A 15,306-nucleotide genomic window follows, 5' to 3' on the forward strand; every position below is an offset into this window, starting at 1 on the left:
CTGAAAATAAGTTCTAATCAAGATTGTGATTTTAAGCCTATTGCTGTACTCCTTTCTTTAATACGCTTCTGGTATATAAACATAAGTACTATTTTGTCTAAAATACAGATGACTCATACATTATTTTCAAATTACTAGTTTTCAGTTAGTCGTTCCAGCTTAGAGCTTCTGAAAGTGTCTGAAAGAGTAAGTGATAGAAACTCAGCCTGTGTATAAAAGACAATCCTACTTTCTTCACTGCTTAGCTTGCTCCTGAGAAGAGAAAGTAATCTAGCACAAACATATCCACACTAAGTCTTCACAATATTAGAGGAGGCAAAAAATAACCAGAATTTTTCAGTAGTTAAGCCAGCTATCTACAGATTCAAGATTAAGAACAGGTTTTATTTATGTGTCTGAGAGTGATCAATTGAACCATGAGCCATTTTATGTCACACACAGTGCTTAACACCATCTCTCCAAGCTAAAGTGTTCAATAAAAAGATGAGAATATTGATAAAGGAGACACTATGAAGTGACCTTACTATTTGTTCAACAAATATATGTTGACTATCTACCAAGTGCCAGATTATCTATGTTTCATCAGCAATGCAAAGACCATCACTTTCAGCTCCTGGACAGGTAGGGCTGGTGCATTAGTATGGGCTGGAGGCAGTGCCCTAGGCATTTGCCACAGGGACACATAAGGAGTGACTTGCCCAAGGTTTGCCAGTATAGTATTAAACAAAAATAATATAAGATATCATCTCTGGGAAAAAGACAAAATCAAAGTCAGACTGACCAAGTGAATTGTCAGCCCCAAGGATGCTGGCTGAGATGAGGACGCTTAGCAGGCGGCAATGAAACACAGATCAAAACAGAAGAGAGAATTAGAGAGAGGTGGAGACATTTTCTGAGGCAAAGTGTACTCTGCATAAAGCTCCCTAAAGCATGAAAGCGAGGTGGACAAACCCAGTCCCTGCCTTCAAGAAGATCACAAATTAGCAGAAAAGAGAGATAATACCCAGTTCATTCTGTATATGTTGGCTCCACTCAAGAACTCCCTAAGCCTGGAAACATGCCTAGTCAATTGTTCAATTTGTGTTGTATAGGTAGATAATAGATAATAGACTTTGTCTATTATATCAAATAGACAAAGGAAGCCATAGACAAAGAGATAGGACAAGGAAGTAAAGAGATCCAGACTCATGGAATCAAGACACCTGATTCTACACAAGAGTCACCGGTGACCGCTCACAGTGGTGGTAATTTTATGGGGACAACACCTGAGAGAAGAAATCAAACATTGTACAAAAATGAACAATGATATAAAAATATATAAATAAAAGAAAATGAAAAAGAAAAAAATTAAAAGACACCTGGATCTAGTCCTTAGCTGTGCCACTAACTAGAGTTAATGTGGACAAGTCACCTAAGCTCTGGGTTTCATAAGTGGCAAATGGTTGCTAAGATCCACCCTTTCTTCCTTTTTCCTTTTCATTGTAAAGTTCATTCATTCATTCCTAAATGAGATTGGAAACTCTTTTCTGACCTTATTATTCTTCCAACTGAACTGAACAAATTCAACAGTGTTTTATAATTCCTGACCCTTTAAAAAATGAATTACAATTGAGGCATCTACTTGAACAGAGCCATTTTTAAAAGAAAATAAACACACGCACTTAAATCTAAGCAATATCCTTGCAATATCTCCCTTGTGGATATGTAAACTTTTAACCTTTTACCTTGAATAGCGTTTCTGCACTTGTTCTATTCAATCAGCAATAAAAGTCAGATATGTCACTCTGTATAGTTTTTCACTTAGCAAATTATTGTAAATTCCAAGTTGAAAGGAGTTGCATTTTTCTTGTTCAGTCTTTTTACATTCTACTGAAAAAGAAGTTAAAGTTAGTTTATCAAAATGAGTAGTTTATGCCTTAAAATTCTTCTAAGAACAGAGAAAAATTAATAACATCCATTCCATTTTAGACTTCGGTCTCAACATTTGTAAAGGATATAAAGCACTAAGGGGAGATAAAGTATTACTAATGCTATTACACATTTCTCATTTCTAAATTTCAACATATTTAAGGTCTCTATAATTGTGCTTGAACCATTGTTTGCTAAAGTAAGTTAATCTAAATATTTTCAGAGATTTTAAAACCCATTTTGTTATCTACAATCAATTTCAAGATATAACATTAAGTACTCACAAAAGATGAGGAGGATTTTCTATTTTATAAAAATCAAAAAATGAAGGGGAAAAAGTAATTTAAGTAAGGTAAAACAAAGTGGAAAATAGAACATAGAAAATTCTAAAAAGTCAACAAAATATTATGGAATGATTCCAAACTAGCAAAAGTGGGAAAACAATGATCCATTACTTTAAATTACATATTGAAATAAAATTACTAATTTTGAGGGGGGTATTATTTCTAATTTCATGTTTCATAATACAATTGTCTTGAAAATCCATCAGCCTTCATTAGCCAAATGAAATTTCCAGAAAAACTAAGTTTGAAGCAGGGGGAGGCGGGGGGGGGATCCAGACTTGTAACCCAAAACACAATATAGTTTCACATCTGTGTCTACATCTGAAGTTGCTCTGCAAGATCTGATAACTTGTTAGAAAGCAATATTTTTTGCAAGGCAGTGGATTTACATCATACATTTTCTTTCCAGGGAAATTCTAATTACTGGCTCCAATCATTTCATATTGATGTGCTTTTTATTCATCCAAGGTATTTTCTGTTCTGTGATGAAGTCAAGCCATCAATAAAATTCCAAAAATTTCAGAACAATTTACAAGCTCCAGATGACTGAAAGTTTTCTCATGTCTGTTTGGCATTCAGAAAAAGAGCTTCACCAAATATATTCTTAAGAGTACATCTGGCACTCACTAAAACAAGGAACTCATCAATGACATACTTGAGGCAAATTAATGTCACATAAATGCAAATTTGCCAGTGTTCTTTATGGTCAAAGCTGCATTCCAACCTCCATGTATTTCACTGACAACTTTTCTAAAACACAGGCCATGGGTTAATATTTGGGGGTATTTTAACAATCAACCTAATAAATACACATTATCTTCTGCATACAAATTTTCAATCATATATATGTGTGTGTATGTATACATGTGCATGCATGCATATGCATCTACCAGAATAGACTTAGGATCTGCTGAAGGTTCACCCCTTTTCTCTTGGTGCATTGTTGACTCCAATTTGGTGACAAAAATGAGACAGAATCAAAGAATTTTAGCACAAAAACACTATTAGAGGCTCTCTCTGGAAGAAGGATTTGTTTCAACAGTGGTAAGTAAATCAGAAACCCATATGTGTATATACACCTTGACAATATTTTCATGGACAATAATGTTAAACTTAACTATTCAAAAATATTGAACTTTTAAGCATTAATAAGAAAGCAGTCCAAGAAAATAAATGATTGAATCAACATTATTCTCACAGAAGTATGTTGTCAGGCTATCAGTAGTCAGTGATCAGTTTTGATCATGTCACTAAAAATATTAGTATTTAACAGAAGAACTCGTTCTATGAAAGGCAGAGACTTTATACAGTCAATTTTGCTCCAGTACTGACTTCTCCTTCAATAGCTTCATAAGGGAATATATATTGCCTGGTTTGACTACATGGACTGAAAAAGTAGGCTAATTCTGTTATTCATTTCTTAATATTTAGAAGGCCAGAAATACTCATTGTGGGTTAATATTGGATACAGCTAGCCTACACCTTAATCAATCACTTCTTAGAACTGAACCACAGTGATATAAGTATGGGATGCTAATTTTTTTTTATTTAATACCCATTAAAAGTTCTAAGAAATAAGAATTACTAATCTCACCATTTTATATATGAGAAACTGAGACCTAAAGAAAAAAAATAACCTTCCCAAGTTCACATAATCAGTGAGTGGTACTGTCAGGATTAATACCCAGACTCTCTTGATCCAAGTTCTACACTCTACTATCCCCTCACTGGGGGTTTTCGTTGAGTATATCTATCATTTCTGAACCCATCACTGTAACTATAGGAGATCTAATATTTTGACTGGCAGAATCTAAGTCACATGTTCTTCCACAGAGTGAGAGAAAATACAAGTTCCATGCAAGTGCTATGGGCTAGTAATGATGTATGCTAAACTATGACTCTAGATTCAAGGACAGTAAGAATCAGCCAGGAAAGGAAAATAATTCCATTCATGATCACTTCATAAAGAATCATACACCTCAGAATGGACTTACTCAAGGAGGTAAAGGATTTATATAATGAAAACTATAAGAAGTAACTAAAGTATTTAGATTATGACATAAGGAAATAGAAAGACATTCCATGCTCAAAAATGAGAAACAATATAGTCAAAATGATTATTCTGCCAAAAGCAAAATATAAATTTTACCCAATTCCCAACAAAATGCCTACTGCATTCTTCAAAAGCACTGGACAAAAAAAAAAATTAATTTATGTGAAAACATAGAAGATCTCTGATAGTAAAAATAATTCTGAGGAAAAAAGGAGAGAAACAGGCAGCACATTAACTGATGTTATACTATAAAGCAGCAGCAATGAAAACAATATAGTATTGGCATAAAAACAGACATGTGGATCACTGTAACAGAATCAAAAGTTAAGAAGTAATTTACATACATATCAATATGTAATTCATGGTAAAGGAGTCATGACTATACAATGGGGAGAGTTTCCTTAACAAATGGTGCTAGGAAAACCAGATGGCCACATGTAAAAGAATGAAATTGGATAATTCTCTCACTCCATGTACAAAAGTAAATTCAAAATGAATTAAAGACATATATAATATATGCAACAACAAAAATATATAGAAGAAAACATTGGTGATACTTTTCATGACATCAATGATAAAGATTTTTTAGACACAGCCAGTAAGGCAAGGGAAATAAAAGCAAAAATAAACAATTGGGATTCCTCAAATTAAAAAGCTTTTACATAACAAAAGAAAATATAAGTAAATTGAAAAGGCATCCCACTGAATGGGAGAAGATATTTACATATCACACAACTTATAAGCGGTTAATATGCAATGAATATTTTTAAAATTTATGCAATTTAACAATAAATAAACAACCCAGTTAATAAATGGGCAGCAAATTTGAATGGACAATTCAGCAGAGAGGATATCCAGAAGGCCAGTAGACATATGGAAAAATGTTCATCATCACTTTTAATAAGTTAGATGTAGATCAAAAACCTCTATGAAAATGGCACATATTAAAAAGACCTCCAAGCTGAGGAGAACACAGAGAAAAAGGAATCTCTTCATTAAATGTTGATGGGCATATGAATAATGATGCAACTATTTTGGAAAGCAATCTCTATTTACCTTAAGAAATCAGAAATGCAGGGCCTCCCCGGTGCAGCGGTTGAGCGCTGGGTTGCGAAGCTGCCCGCAGCGTCTGCAGCGCTGGTCCGATCCCCAGCCGCTGGGTGACGGTCCCACATGGCGCGCAGACCTCTCCTGCCGCCCGCTGCTCCCCTCAGCAGTGTACCTTGATCCTTCTGCCTGTTCGGCAACCTGCTCTGGCTCTGGTGAATTCTCTCACCCTCCCGTGCTTCTGACCGTACCCAGTGCTGGTATAAATAAATAAATCTTAAAAAAAAAATCGAAAATGGAAATACTATATGACCCAAAAATTCTAATCTATCAGAAGAACATGAAACTGTCAACTCAAAAAATTACATGCCCTAAAATATTTATTGCAGCATTATTTACAATAGCTCTACAAAGAAACAACCTATATGCCCACTAACAGAGGACTGGACCAAGGAGAAGTAGTATATTCACACAATGGTGTACTATTCAGTCATAAGGAAATATGAAATATTACCATTTACAGAAAAATGGAAGGACTTCAAAGGAATCATGTCTAATGAAGCAAGTCAGAATGACAAGGACAAACATTGGACATTTACATAGTATTCAATTCAACAAAGCAAGATACTTATAAAAACTAGCAGGTTATGTACTTACCTGGCAGGGGAGCTGCCATGATCCCAAAGGTGGTTTTCCCAGGGCGAGGCTTATCCATTGCACTCCGGATGTGCTGACTCCTGTGATTTCCCCAAATGTGGGAAACTCGACTGCATAATTTGTGGTATTGGAGGACTGCATTCACACTCTCCCCTAAAAAGGGGGGGGGGGAAACTAGCAGGTTATATTAAACCAAGTGAGCTTTTCAAGGTTGAGGGAGAGAGGAAGGAGTAGTAGACAAAAGGGCATAAGGGATGATGGTAGATTAAAAAAAAATGGTATTAATACAATGAAAAGGCAAGGCAAATATTGGGATAAAACATTTTAATATACATGTATATCTGACAAAGTACTTGCTGCAAATTGCATGAGTTTATCTTTTTTGATTGCTGAGTAATTAATATTCCATTGTGTATATATACCACACATTCTTGATCCAGTCATCTATTTTTGGCCATTTGGGTTGTTTCCATTGTTTAGCTAGTGTAAATATGCTGCTATAAACATAGGTCTCACTCATAGCAGGAATTTAGAAAACCTAAATAAGGGACCAGGAAAAAGACTAATTATAATAAAGTAAAAATCAAAATCAACACGCAACTATAAACCAGAGACATACTGGGGGGGGTGGGGTGGAGGGAAAAGGATCAAAACAAGGGGGGTGGGAATTGTATGGGAACTATAACCAAGATGAAAATGCATACTTTGTGCAAAAATGTAAAATGAGGTAAAAAATATATAAAATTTTAAAAAAAGAAAGATGATATTTTAATGGATAATAAGTATACTCAACATCACAAGACAGCAAAGAAATATAAAACTACAATGAGATACCACTTATACATTGTCCATAGTAGCTAGCATCATAAGTGACTGGCAATACCAGGTGTTGGCAAGGATGTGGAGCAAATGGAATCTCACATAATACTGGTAGGATTGTAAAATGATACAGTAACTTTGGGAAACAACTTGGGATTTTCTTATTAAGTGAAATATAGCCCTAACATATGACTCAGTGGTTCCATTACTAAGTATTTACCTAAAAAAAAGGAAAACATATGTCCAAACAATGATTTCTACATTAATGCCCTTTACAACTTTATTTATAAACAAGTCATTACTTACTTATTTTTAATTGCTATTGAATTACCACTGTTTTATATCTTTGCTTGTGTTTTGACAGTACAGGATTTCCCCCCTCAGGCGTAGTCACCATATAATTCCCACCACCAAAGCACCTGTTGTCCTCTACCATAATCCACTGTGCTCTCCCCCCAAGGCCCCTTTATCTTTCTTCCCTCTCTCCCTTCCCCTTTGAAAGTCACAGATCTTTGGTTAGCTTTTAAGGCCTGGTTTTTAAGTTTGTCTTTGTCAGACTCTTTGTTTGGTTTCTCTATATTCCATTTATAAGTGATACCATCTGGTATTTATCTTTCTCCTTCCAGCTGATTATCCATCAAAGATGAACAGATAAACAAATCAAGGTATATCCATACAAGGGAGTACAACTCGGCAATGAAAAGAAATGAACTTATGTTACGCTTAACAAGGATGCATTTCAAAAGTTTGCTGAGTGAAAGAAAACAGACAAGAAAGTACACGTACTCTAGGGTTCCATTTATATGAATGTCTGCTGAAAAGAGGCTACAGAGAAGTAAGGGTGTACTGTTGCAGTGGCTTAGACCAAAAGAAAAGATGAGAAGTGGTCTGACTCCGGATGTATTTTGAAAATGAAGTCAAGAGGGATTTCCAGATAAAAGAATGTTGTATGTAAAAGAAAAACAACAACTCTATGATCTTGGACGTGAGCAAATACAATGATGAAATTGCTATTTAGATGGTGAATGCAGTTGAAAGCAGCTGAATGGAGTAGGTTGGGGGAAAAAGTGAGAATGAACAGACACGTTTAGCTTGAAATGTCCATAAGGTGCTGTAGGAAAACCAAAGTGACTGCATCATATGGATCCCACATTAGGCCCATGACCAGTAATTGCCCTATCCTGGGAAGACAGCCAATGTCCCCACTGTTTCCATCACATGTGTTAACCTATACTCACTATCACACATAATTCTATTAATCATAGTGTAACAGGGTGGTCCCCAGGAAAGGGGGAGGTTCCCTGCCCCACCCAAGGGAGGGTGGAGCTGAGCAGGAAGAGGAGAAGCTGCAGAAGAGACTGAGGAAGGAAGCTGGCTGGAGCCAGAAGGAGACCTGGAGGAGGCGCATGGAGCCTAGAGACACGTAAAGAAACTGTGCTTGTCTTTTGGTCGTGGACTGGGTGACACAGATGTGGGTGAGACCCGTGGGGAGGTGACCATGGCAGCTTTTATCTTAATGTTGATTTTGCTCTTTTCCTTCCGGGCTTGTCCAGTTGTTTGTGACCCTTTTCTGTGGGTCCCCACTGGAAGATGCTTTAGACTTGTAGCAGGCTTTGGGGCCTTGCTCTGGGCCAATCCCATTTGGATGGACTTTTACCCACAAGGGGACGGGTAACTCTGGATGCTTCATTTAGAAACTAGACTCTTTGCCTTACCTGTATTGTTTTCTAGTTGTATTAAAGTTTCTTCCCATTAAAGTCTCCTATGTTTTGTGTTGATGCGGCGGATGGCAGAACCCATGTAGAATAGGCAGGTTTGTGGGGTTTGGGCTGCCCCTCTCCCTGTCCTATAACAATAGTAGCACAACAATGAGTGTGACATCTCCCTCTCCCCCCCCCCCACATTTGCCATCATCAGTCTTACACGGGAATGATCACATGTACTCATGTACTAAGCAGGGTATAAGAAGACCTCTGTCTGGGTGGATGGTATGGATCCTGCCTCGACTGGAAATCCTGTCCACAGCTGCTGGGCTGAGGATCCCTGTATATAAGTTGTTCTTAATAAACATCATTTGTTATTAACGGACATGTCTTCTTTGTTCTTTGTATTCAAACTACCTCCTCAATTTGGGGAAACATTCATTCCCATAGCTGCACAAGTGTTCAGATGAAAATAACAAGACAGCAGATGGAAACACAGGAAGATTTCCGGGCTGAGATAGGAATTTGGGATTTTTTTACCCATTTTTCTGGGGGGAAAGGCTGAGGTAGAATGAGTTCAAAAAGAAAAGCAGGAAAGATGCTTTTTTTTTTAAGTTTGGATGTCAGTAATAGCTGGCAAAGCAGATTAGTTTGAATTTTTTGGTAGCAAAAATCTCCAATACTACTAGCAAAACAGCACATATTTGAGGAAAGTGCAGGATCATGAAGCTCCTCTGATTTTGTCTGATATTGTGTGACTTGCTACCAAACTGTCAAGTTCTAGGTAATCCAAGGCATGCCCCATAGATAAGGAAAGAGGCTTTGACCTGACAGCCTCTTTCTCTTGTGCACTCTACCAACTCACGGCCCAGGGCTGTGGTCCACAGGGAAGAGAAGGCTGCTGCTCTTCTGCCTCCCAGTTTGGGTCAAAGTCCTTAATACCGTCAATTGCACATTGTCTCATTCACGGAATTGTATTTGGAAGTTTGTTTCTTAGAACACATGACTTCCTTGGAAGCAAACTATTCATCTAAGAGAGCTGGAGCCTTCAACGATAAAGTTAGCAAACTGTGTGGTATGACTGGAAGAAAATTTTTCTCTCCCCGGATTCCTGAAATTCCGCATTAGAATAAAAGGTGAGAGTGAAATGTCCAACGTTGAAAGGCAAGGATTGGGAATTCCAGCAAGTGGACAAGAGAGGAAAAAAGCAGTAGATGAGAAAAGGGGGGGCCGAAGAGAGAGAGGTTTGAGAGACAGAACAAACCTAACCTCTTAATTTCGCGAGTGTGAATTTCACTTTGCCCATCTCCAGCTCCTGGCACACAGAGGGTCACACTTAGTTGAATGAAGGCTCTTTTCTCCACACATTTTGCAAGCAGACTTCCTCCTCCTCCTCCTCTCCCCCACCCCCCGCCCCCAAAAAAAGGCTCCAGAAAAAAAAAGCCAAGGAACCATTTCTATTATAGGGGTTAATTTACTCTCCTAAGAGTTCACTTCTTGGGGGAAAAAAACTTAAGCAATTTCTCAGGACCCTCAGAAACTCAGGAGCGATGTCTCCGCGGGGCAAGGACAGCTGGCCCGGAGACGGGAGCTCACCGAGGCTGGGCGAACACCCGACGGTCGCCCACCGCGCCGTCCGCGGCCTCCGGCTCCAGGCTCCCCGGGAATCAGGGGCGAGCAGGAGGGAGCTGGAGGGGCCGGGACCTAACGCTGCAATTTGCTCTCCCGCCGCGGCGGGAGGCGTCGGGCTCAGCCCACGGCGCCTCCCTCGCGCTCCCCTCCCTGCCCCTCCCGCCCCCTTCTCCTCCTCCTCCTCCTCCTCCTCCCTCCTCCCCTCCCCCCCCCTTGCCCTCCCCCCCCCTCTCCCGCTGCAGCCGCCGCTGCCAGACCTCGCCAGTGCAGACCCGCCGGGCTGCCCTCCCCGCGCTCCTCTCGCTGCCGGGCCGGTGGCTGCGGCGCCGCCGCGCAGGTAGGAACCGCAGACGCGGGGTCGGGCCGGCTCGCCGGGGTCATCCGGCAGCGCTCCGGGGTGCTAAGTGGGGCGACCTGAGGGGTGTCCCCAGGAGCTCCCCGGGAATGTGCAGCATCTCGGGCACAGAGTGCGGCGAAGGTGCGCGACGCCAGCGCGTGCGGTGCCGGGGTGGCATCTCCCGGGTGGCATTTCCCGGGTGGCATCTCCGGGGTGGCATGTGCGCGCCGGCGAGCGGCCCGCGAGACCCAGCCGCGAGCGCCCGGCGGGCTGTCTCGGGGCGGCATGTGCGAGAGCCGAGACGCACCTGGACTCCGCAGGAGCTGGTTAGAAATTGGAGCGCGGTGCGGTTTCCGGGCACCGCGCCTGTTGGTTTATGGTTAAGAAAAAGGGTCTCACCTTCCTGGGGGTCCTTGGCCAGCCCTGTGGCTACCGGAGTAATACCTGGGGTTGCCCTGTGGTGCCCGGATTCTGGCCCTAGCAGCCAGGATTGTGAAGGTAGCATGCGGGAGACAGGGGACTTGATAGGGGAACCGAACACTTTTGGCTGCTCCTTCACACAACCTGGAATTTTTAAACAAAGCTGCGTGCGGAGAACAGCGTGGAAATAGCACTTTCAGAGTTTGTGCTGGGGGAGGTGAGGAGGAACCGTGAGGAGCAGGTATTCTATGATAACTGGAGGTGATTGCTCCCCTAGTTTCTGTTTTGGTGTTTTGTTTCAAAAAAAAAAAAAGTTTGAGGCCAAAGTGATTCATATTGGTTCTCAGGTATTCTGCTCAGCAGTGCGAGGACCTTAACTAACAGGAGGTGAGCTTGTAGGGAAAACCTTAATCTTCAGGGGAATATGAAGGTTGCTGCCCACTTACACCCTTACAAAAAGGAGCATAAGCACCATCTCCTTTGAAATGAACTACTCTTGGAGCTTGCCCTTTCTGGAGCCTGTTGTGTAGGTGCAGTATGAAGTGCATGCTGAATGTCCATTGCATGCATTCAGTGCAACTGAATGGGTGAAGTGAAACACCGTTCTGCAGCCCTTTTATGGGCTTTGGTGCCTCCTTTGCCCAAGTGAAAAGCTGAGGTGGAAGGGAGGCGAGAAAGTAGATTGGAAGTTGGGTATGGTGGAGTCTTAGGCCCCCTGCCCTTCCTTTCTTGCATTATGTTATAGCTAAGAACTTGTATCCCTGCCTCCAGCAGATACTAAGCTGTTGACCCCCAGCAGATACTAAGCTGTTGACCCCCAGCAGATACTAAGCTTCCATTTGCCCTATGTTTTCTTTGAGATTCACAATGTTAAGAGCCATTTTCCTAACAATGCTGACTCTGGCGCTGGTCAAGTCACAGGACACGGAAGAAACCATCACGTACACGGTAAGGGGTGATGGAATTTGAGATAATATGCTTCAGCGGGATTTTGTGACTCCAGGGAGACTTTAACTTCTCCTGCCTGTGTATGTGGACTATAGTCTGTGGAGGACAATACATTAATCAATACTTTAGTATGTATCACTTTTCAGATTAATTGTAAATTGCCCGTGATTCTTTCAAAAGTTCATTTAGATGGTCAATTGAGATGGACACCAAAATGTAATGATTTGCTCAAGGTTTAAAAAGGGGAACCCTTTTAAAACAAAAAAAATAAGTAACATATTTTTAACACATCCAGTAAATTAATGGGTGTAAGGAATTGGAAAGCCTGGATTCCTATATATATGCATATAAACCAAAACTTGCAGAGAAAGGCTCAAGTCAGATAAGAATATTAAACATCACCTCATTTGTGCATGTGCTTATATGCTGACCTAAGTAGTCTTTATGGAATTTATAAAGGCTATATATTCATTTATAGTATAATTGACAGTTCATATGCATACCTCTCTGATAGACTTTACATGTTATCAGCATGTGGTATTTTCCAAGTGGCTTTTAAATGCAGTGTGTAATACTTGGTTTTGCACGTTCTAATTAGTATATCTGATATTTCCAAATAATAGTTGTTTAATTAGTTAATTGCATGGGCATAACCAAAGTTTTATAAAATATTCAAACTATAATCTGACAACCCCATCCCCTACTGCCAGGAATAGATTGGTGAGAACAGAGAACAGTACTGACTTCACTTCGGGTGAGTTTCTTTACACCTTCGTTGTGTTTTCTAGTGTTTAATCAGTGCTGTGAGGCAAATGACATTTGTCCTGGATCAGAATATGAAAAACATATTTTTCTACTTGCTCCAAATTCGAAATTAAGTAATCCTACTCAAAATAGTGTGAAAAAAATTGAAAATAAAACTCTTAGATGTGAGCTAATGTCAGTTACTGTTTTTTTCTTCAAAGATTTATTTATTTATCCATACAAGAGCTGGAGTACAGGCCTGAGTTGGCGGGGGTGGGGGGGGCGGTGAGAGGATTCACCAGAGACAGAGTGTGGGGAACAGAACAGGCAGATTGACCGAAGTACACTGCTGAGGAGAGCAGCAGGCAAGTCAGGAGAGATGTGCTGCGCCATGTGGGTAGCTCCCTGGCTGGCCGAGGGAATGAACTCTTGCTGCAGAGGCTGCAGACAGCTTCATAGGTTGTGTCTTAACCCCTTGCACCACCAGGGAGGTCCTAATGTCAATTGCTGTTAATAAATACTATCTCACTTTTTGGTATCAGATTATCCCCAGAATGTTTGCCTTCATCTGGCAAATGACCTAGTGGTTGTTCAGATACACTATAAATCAAATAGCTTTTAATATAAATATTTTGTTCACTTAATGGTAAACGTAGTTGCTTCCTCTGGTGATGATAAATAAAGCAAGAAAAATGAATGCATGTGTTGTTTATCTTCAAATTAATATGTTTTGTTATTCAAGCTAAACTTATTACCTTCTTAGGAAACCAAGACTAAATTAGCTACCCACTTTCATATTACATATAATAAAAGATTTTATTGCTTTCATAAGTGCCTATCCTGATACCCCCTTTATTAATCACCTAAATCTTACTCATCTTTTACAGAAAAAAAATCCCTATGTAATAAAAACTATAATTTTAGGGATTTTTTAAAACAGATTTCCCATGTGTAACACCCTTTTTATTCTAAGACAAGGTCTGTTTTCCATAGATTATAGGTTTATAATTCATGGTTTAAAGACAAGATGTAACAATTTTTTGAGTATTTCACGGTGGAAATTCTTTTATTTTCACAGCAAAATATGAAGTAAGTGGCATCATCTTCCTTCTGCTGATTTAAGTCTACACAGTCAGCAAGGAGTAAAGCTAAATCAGTCTAGTCTTGTTTAATAGTAGATTAAATGTACTAGAACTAAATACCAAAACAAATGGCAAGTTTGCTTTCTCTAGCAAAAAGATTGTTCTAGTGAGCTGTCAATTTGCCTGACTTGAAAGATACTTTCAGAAGGATGGGCTCATATCCACAAGATAGTCTTAATATTCCACTTTCATGTTAGAGATTAAGTTCATTCATCTATTTACTTGTCAGGTATCTACTGTATGCATAAGCAGTTCTAACCACTATCAAAAGAATTTGTTTACTAAGAAAAATCAGACTTTAACCTCAGCGAATTCACCTTGGAAAAATGCTGTTGAAAACTAAAGTTTCTAAGCAAGTACGAATAATATTACTACACAGATAAGGCAACTTGCTAAATAAATAGAAAAGCAAGGAGGTAATTAATGTCAGTAATAGCATAATGGAGGAGGCAGGACTCTGTGCTGATTCTTGAGGGAAATGATAATGAATTTAGATAAATCTAGGAAGATTGAAAAGGTACCTGTATCAGAGAAAGTGGGATAATCAAAGATGTGAACAGGATGAAGTCGAATCCAGGAAGTAATAAGATCAGACAGACTACAGCATCAGACCCAGATGCCTGATCATTTGGGCAGACCCAGATGTCTACATTTTATAAGAACTCTGGGTAATTCTTGAGCAAAATAAAACTTAAGATTCACTGACCTTCAAGATAGAATTCAATTCCTACCGGTCCCAAACACAGGCTTCCCAGTTTTGGCCCTGCTACCTCTCTACCTCATCTCTACCCCATCTCTACCCACCCAGGACTCCTCGCAGCTCCTTCTCTCTTTAATAGTTTTACACCTTTGCACACATGGTCCCCTCATCCTAGATTTTTTGCATCTCCATGGAAAAACCTGCTCATCCTATAAAACTCAGTTCCTGTGTGGTCTCCCCCAAAAAACCTTCCCTTCCACCCTGCCATGTCCATCCCACAGGCCCAGGCAAAGACTGGCTCCTTCCATATCCATGCTTGTGTCATGGCACCTGACATCTTGCTCCAACTTGTGTGCCTGGCTCAGTCTCCTCTTCTAGTCTGTGAGCTGCTTGAGGATAGGAACCAGGTCTTCTTGATTTTTGCATGCGCTGGGACTAGGGTGGTGCATGGTGTGAGAAAGTACTCAATAGATGGTTTGTTCAGTGAGTGGATGCAAGACCAACTGAAGTGAAGAAGCATGCCAGGGTGTAGCGGGAGGCATGGGGTTTATGAGGGAATGATAAGGAAGTTAGGTGCTGAAATGCTCTAAGAGGAATTAAAAAGAAAGGGAAGAGTCAAGAACCAAAAAAAAAAAAAAAAAAAACCCTCAGTTGATTGTTTTTGATATAATTTACAATGCGGAAGAAGCAGCAAATAAAACAAAAAAAAAAAAGAGCAATCAGGGCCTCCCCGGTGGCGCAGCGGGTTGAGTGCAGCGCTGTGAAGCTGTCCGCAGCCTCTGCAGTGTGGGTTCGATCCCGGCTGGTGGGCGAGAATCCCACATGGCGCAGCAGACGTCTCCTGTCCCAGCC

At 40.2% G+C, this 15,306-nt stretch overlaps 1 protein-coding gene across 1 annotated transcript in view; it reads left to right on the forward strand.

Moving 5' to 3' along the window:
• Window positions 1-10,399: 10,399 nt before the first annotated feature.
• EFEMP1 (EGF containing fibulin extracellular matrix protein 1) overlaps window positions 10,400-15,306 on the forward strand; it is a gene marked incomplete at its 3' end in the record, with an annotated part of 78,469 nt that continues 73,562 nt past the window's right edge. Inside the window, exons 1-2 of the mRNA XM_084235063.1 lie at window positions 10,400-10,500; window positions 11,781-11,868. Of these exons, the coding sequence (XP_084091189.1) occupies window positions 11,788-11,868 (81 nt within the window). The 5' untranslated portion in view covers window positions 10,400-10,500; window positions 11,781-11,787. The remainder of the gene's footprint in view (window positions 10,501-11,780; window positions 11,869-15,306) is intronic.

The sequence above is a fragment of the Talpa europaea genome (genome assembly GCF_964194135.1).
Source record: "Talpa europaea genome assembly, chromosome: 6".
In the NCBI taxonomy this organism is placed as follows: Eukaryota; Metazoa; Chordata; class Mammalia; order Eulipotyphla; family Talpidae; genus Talpa; species Talpa europaea.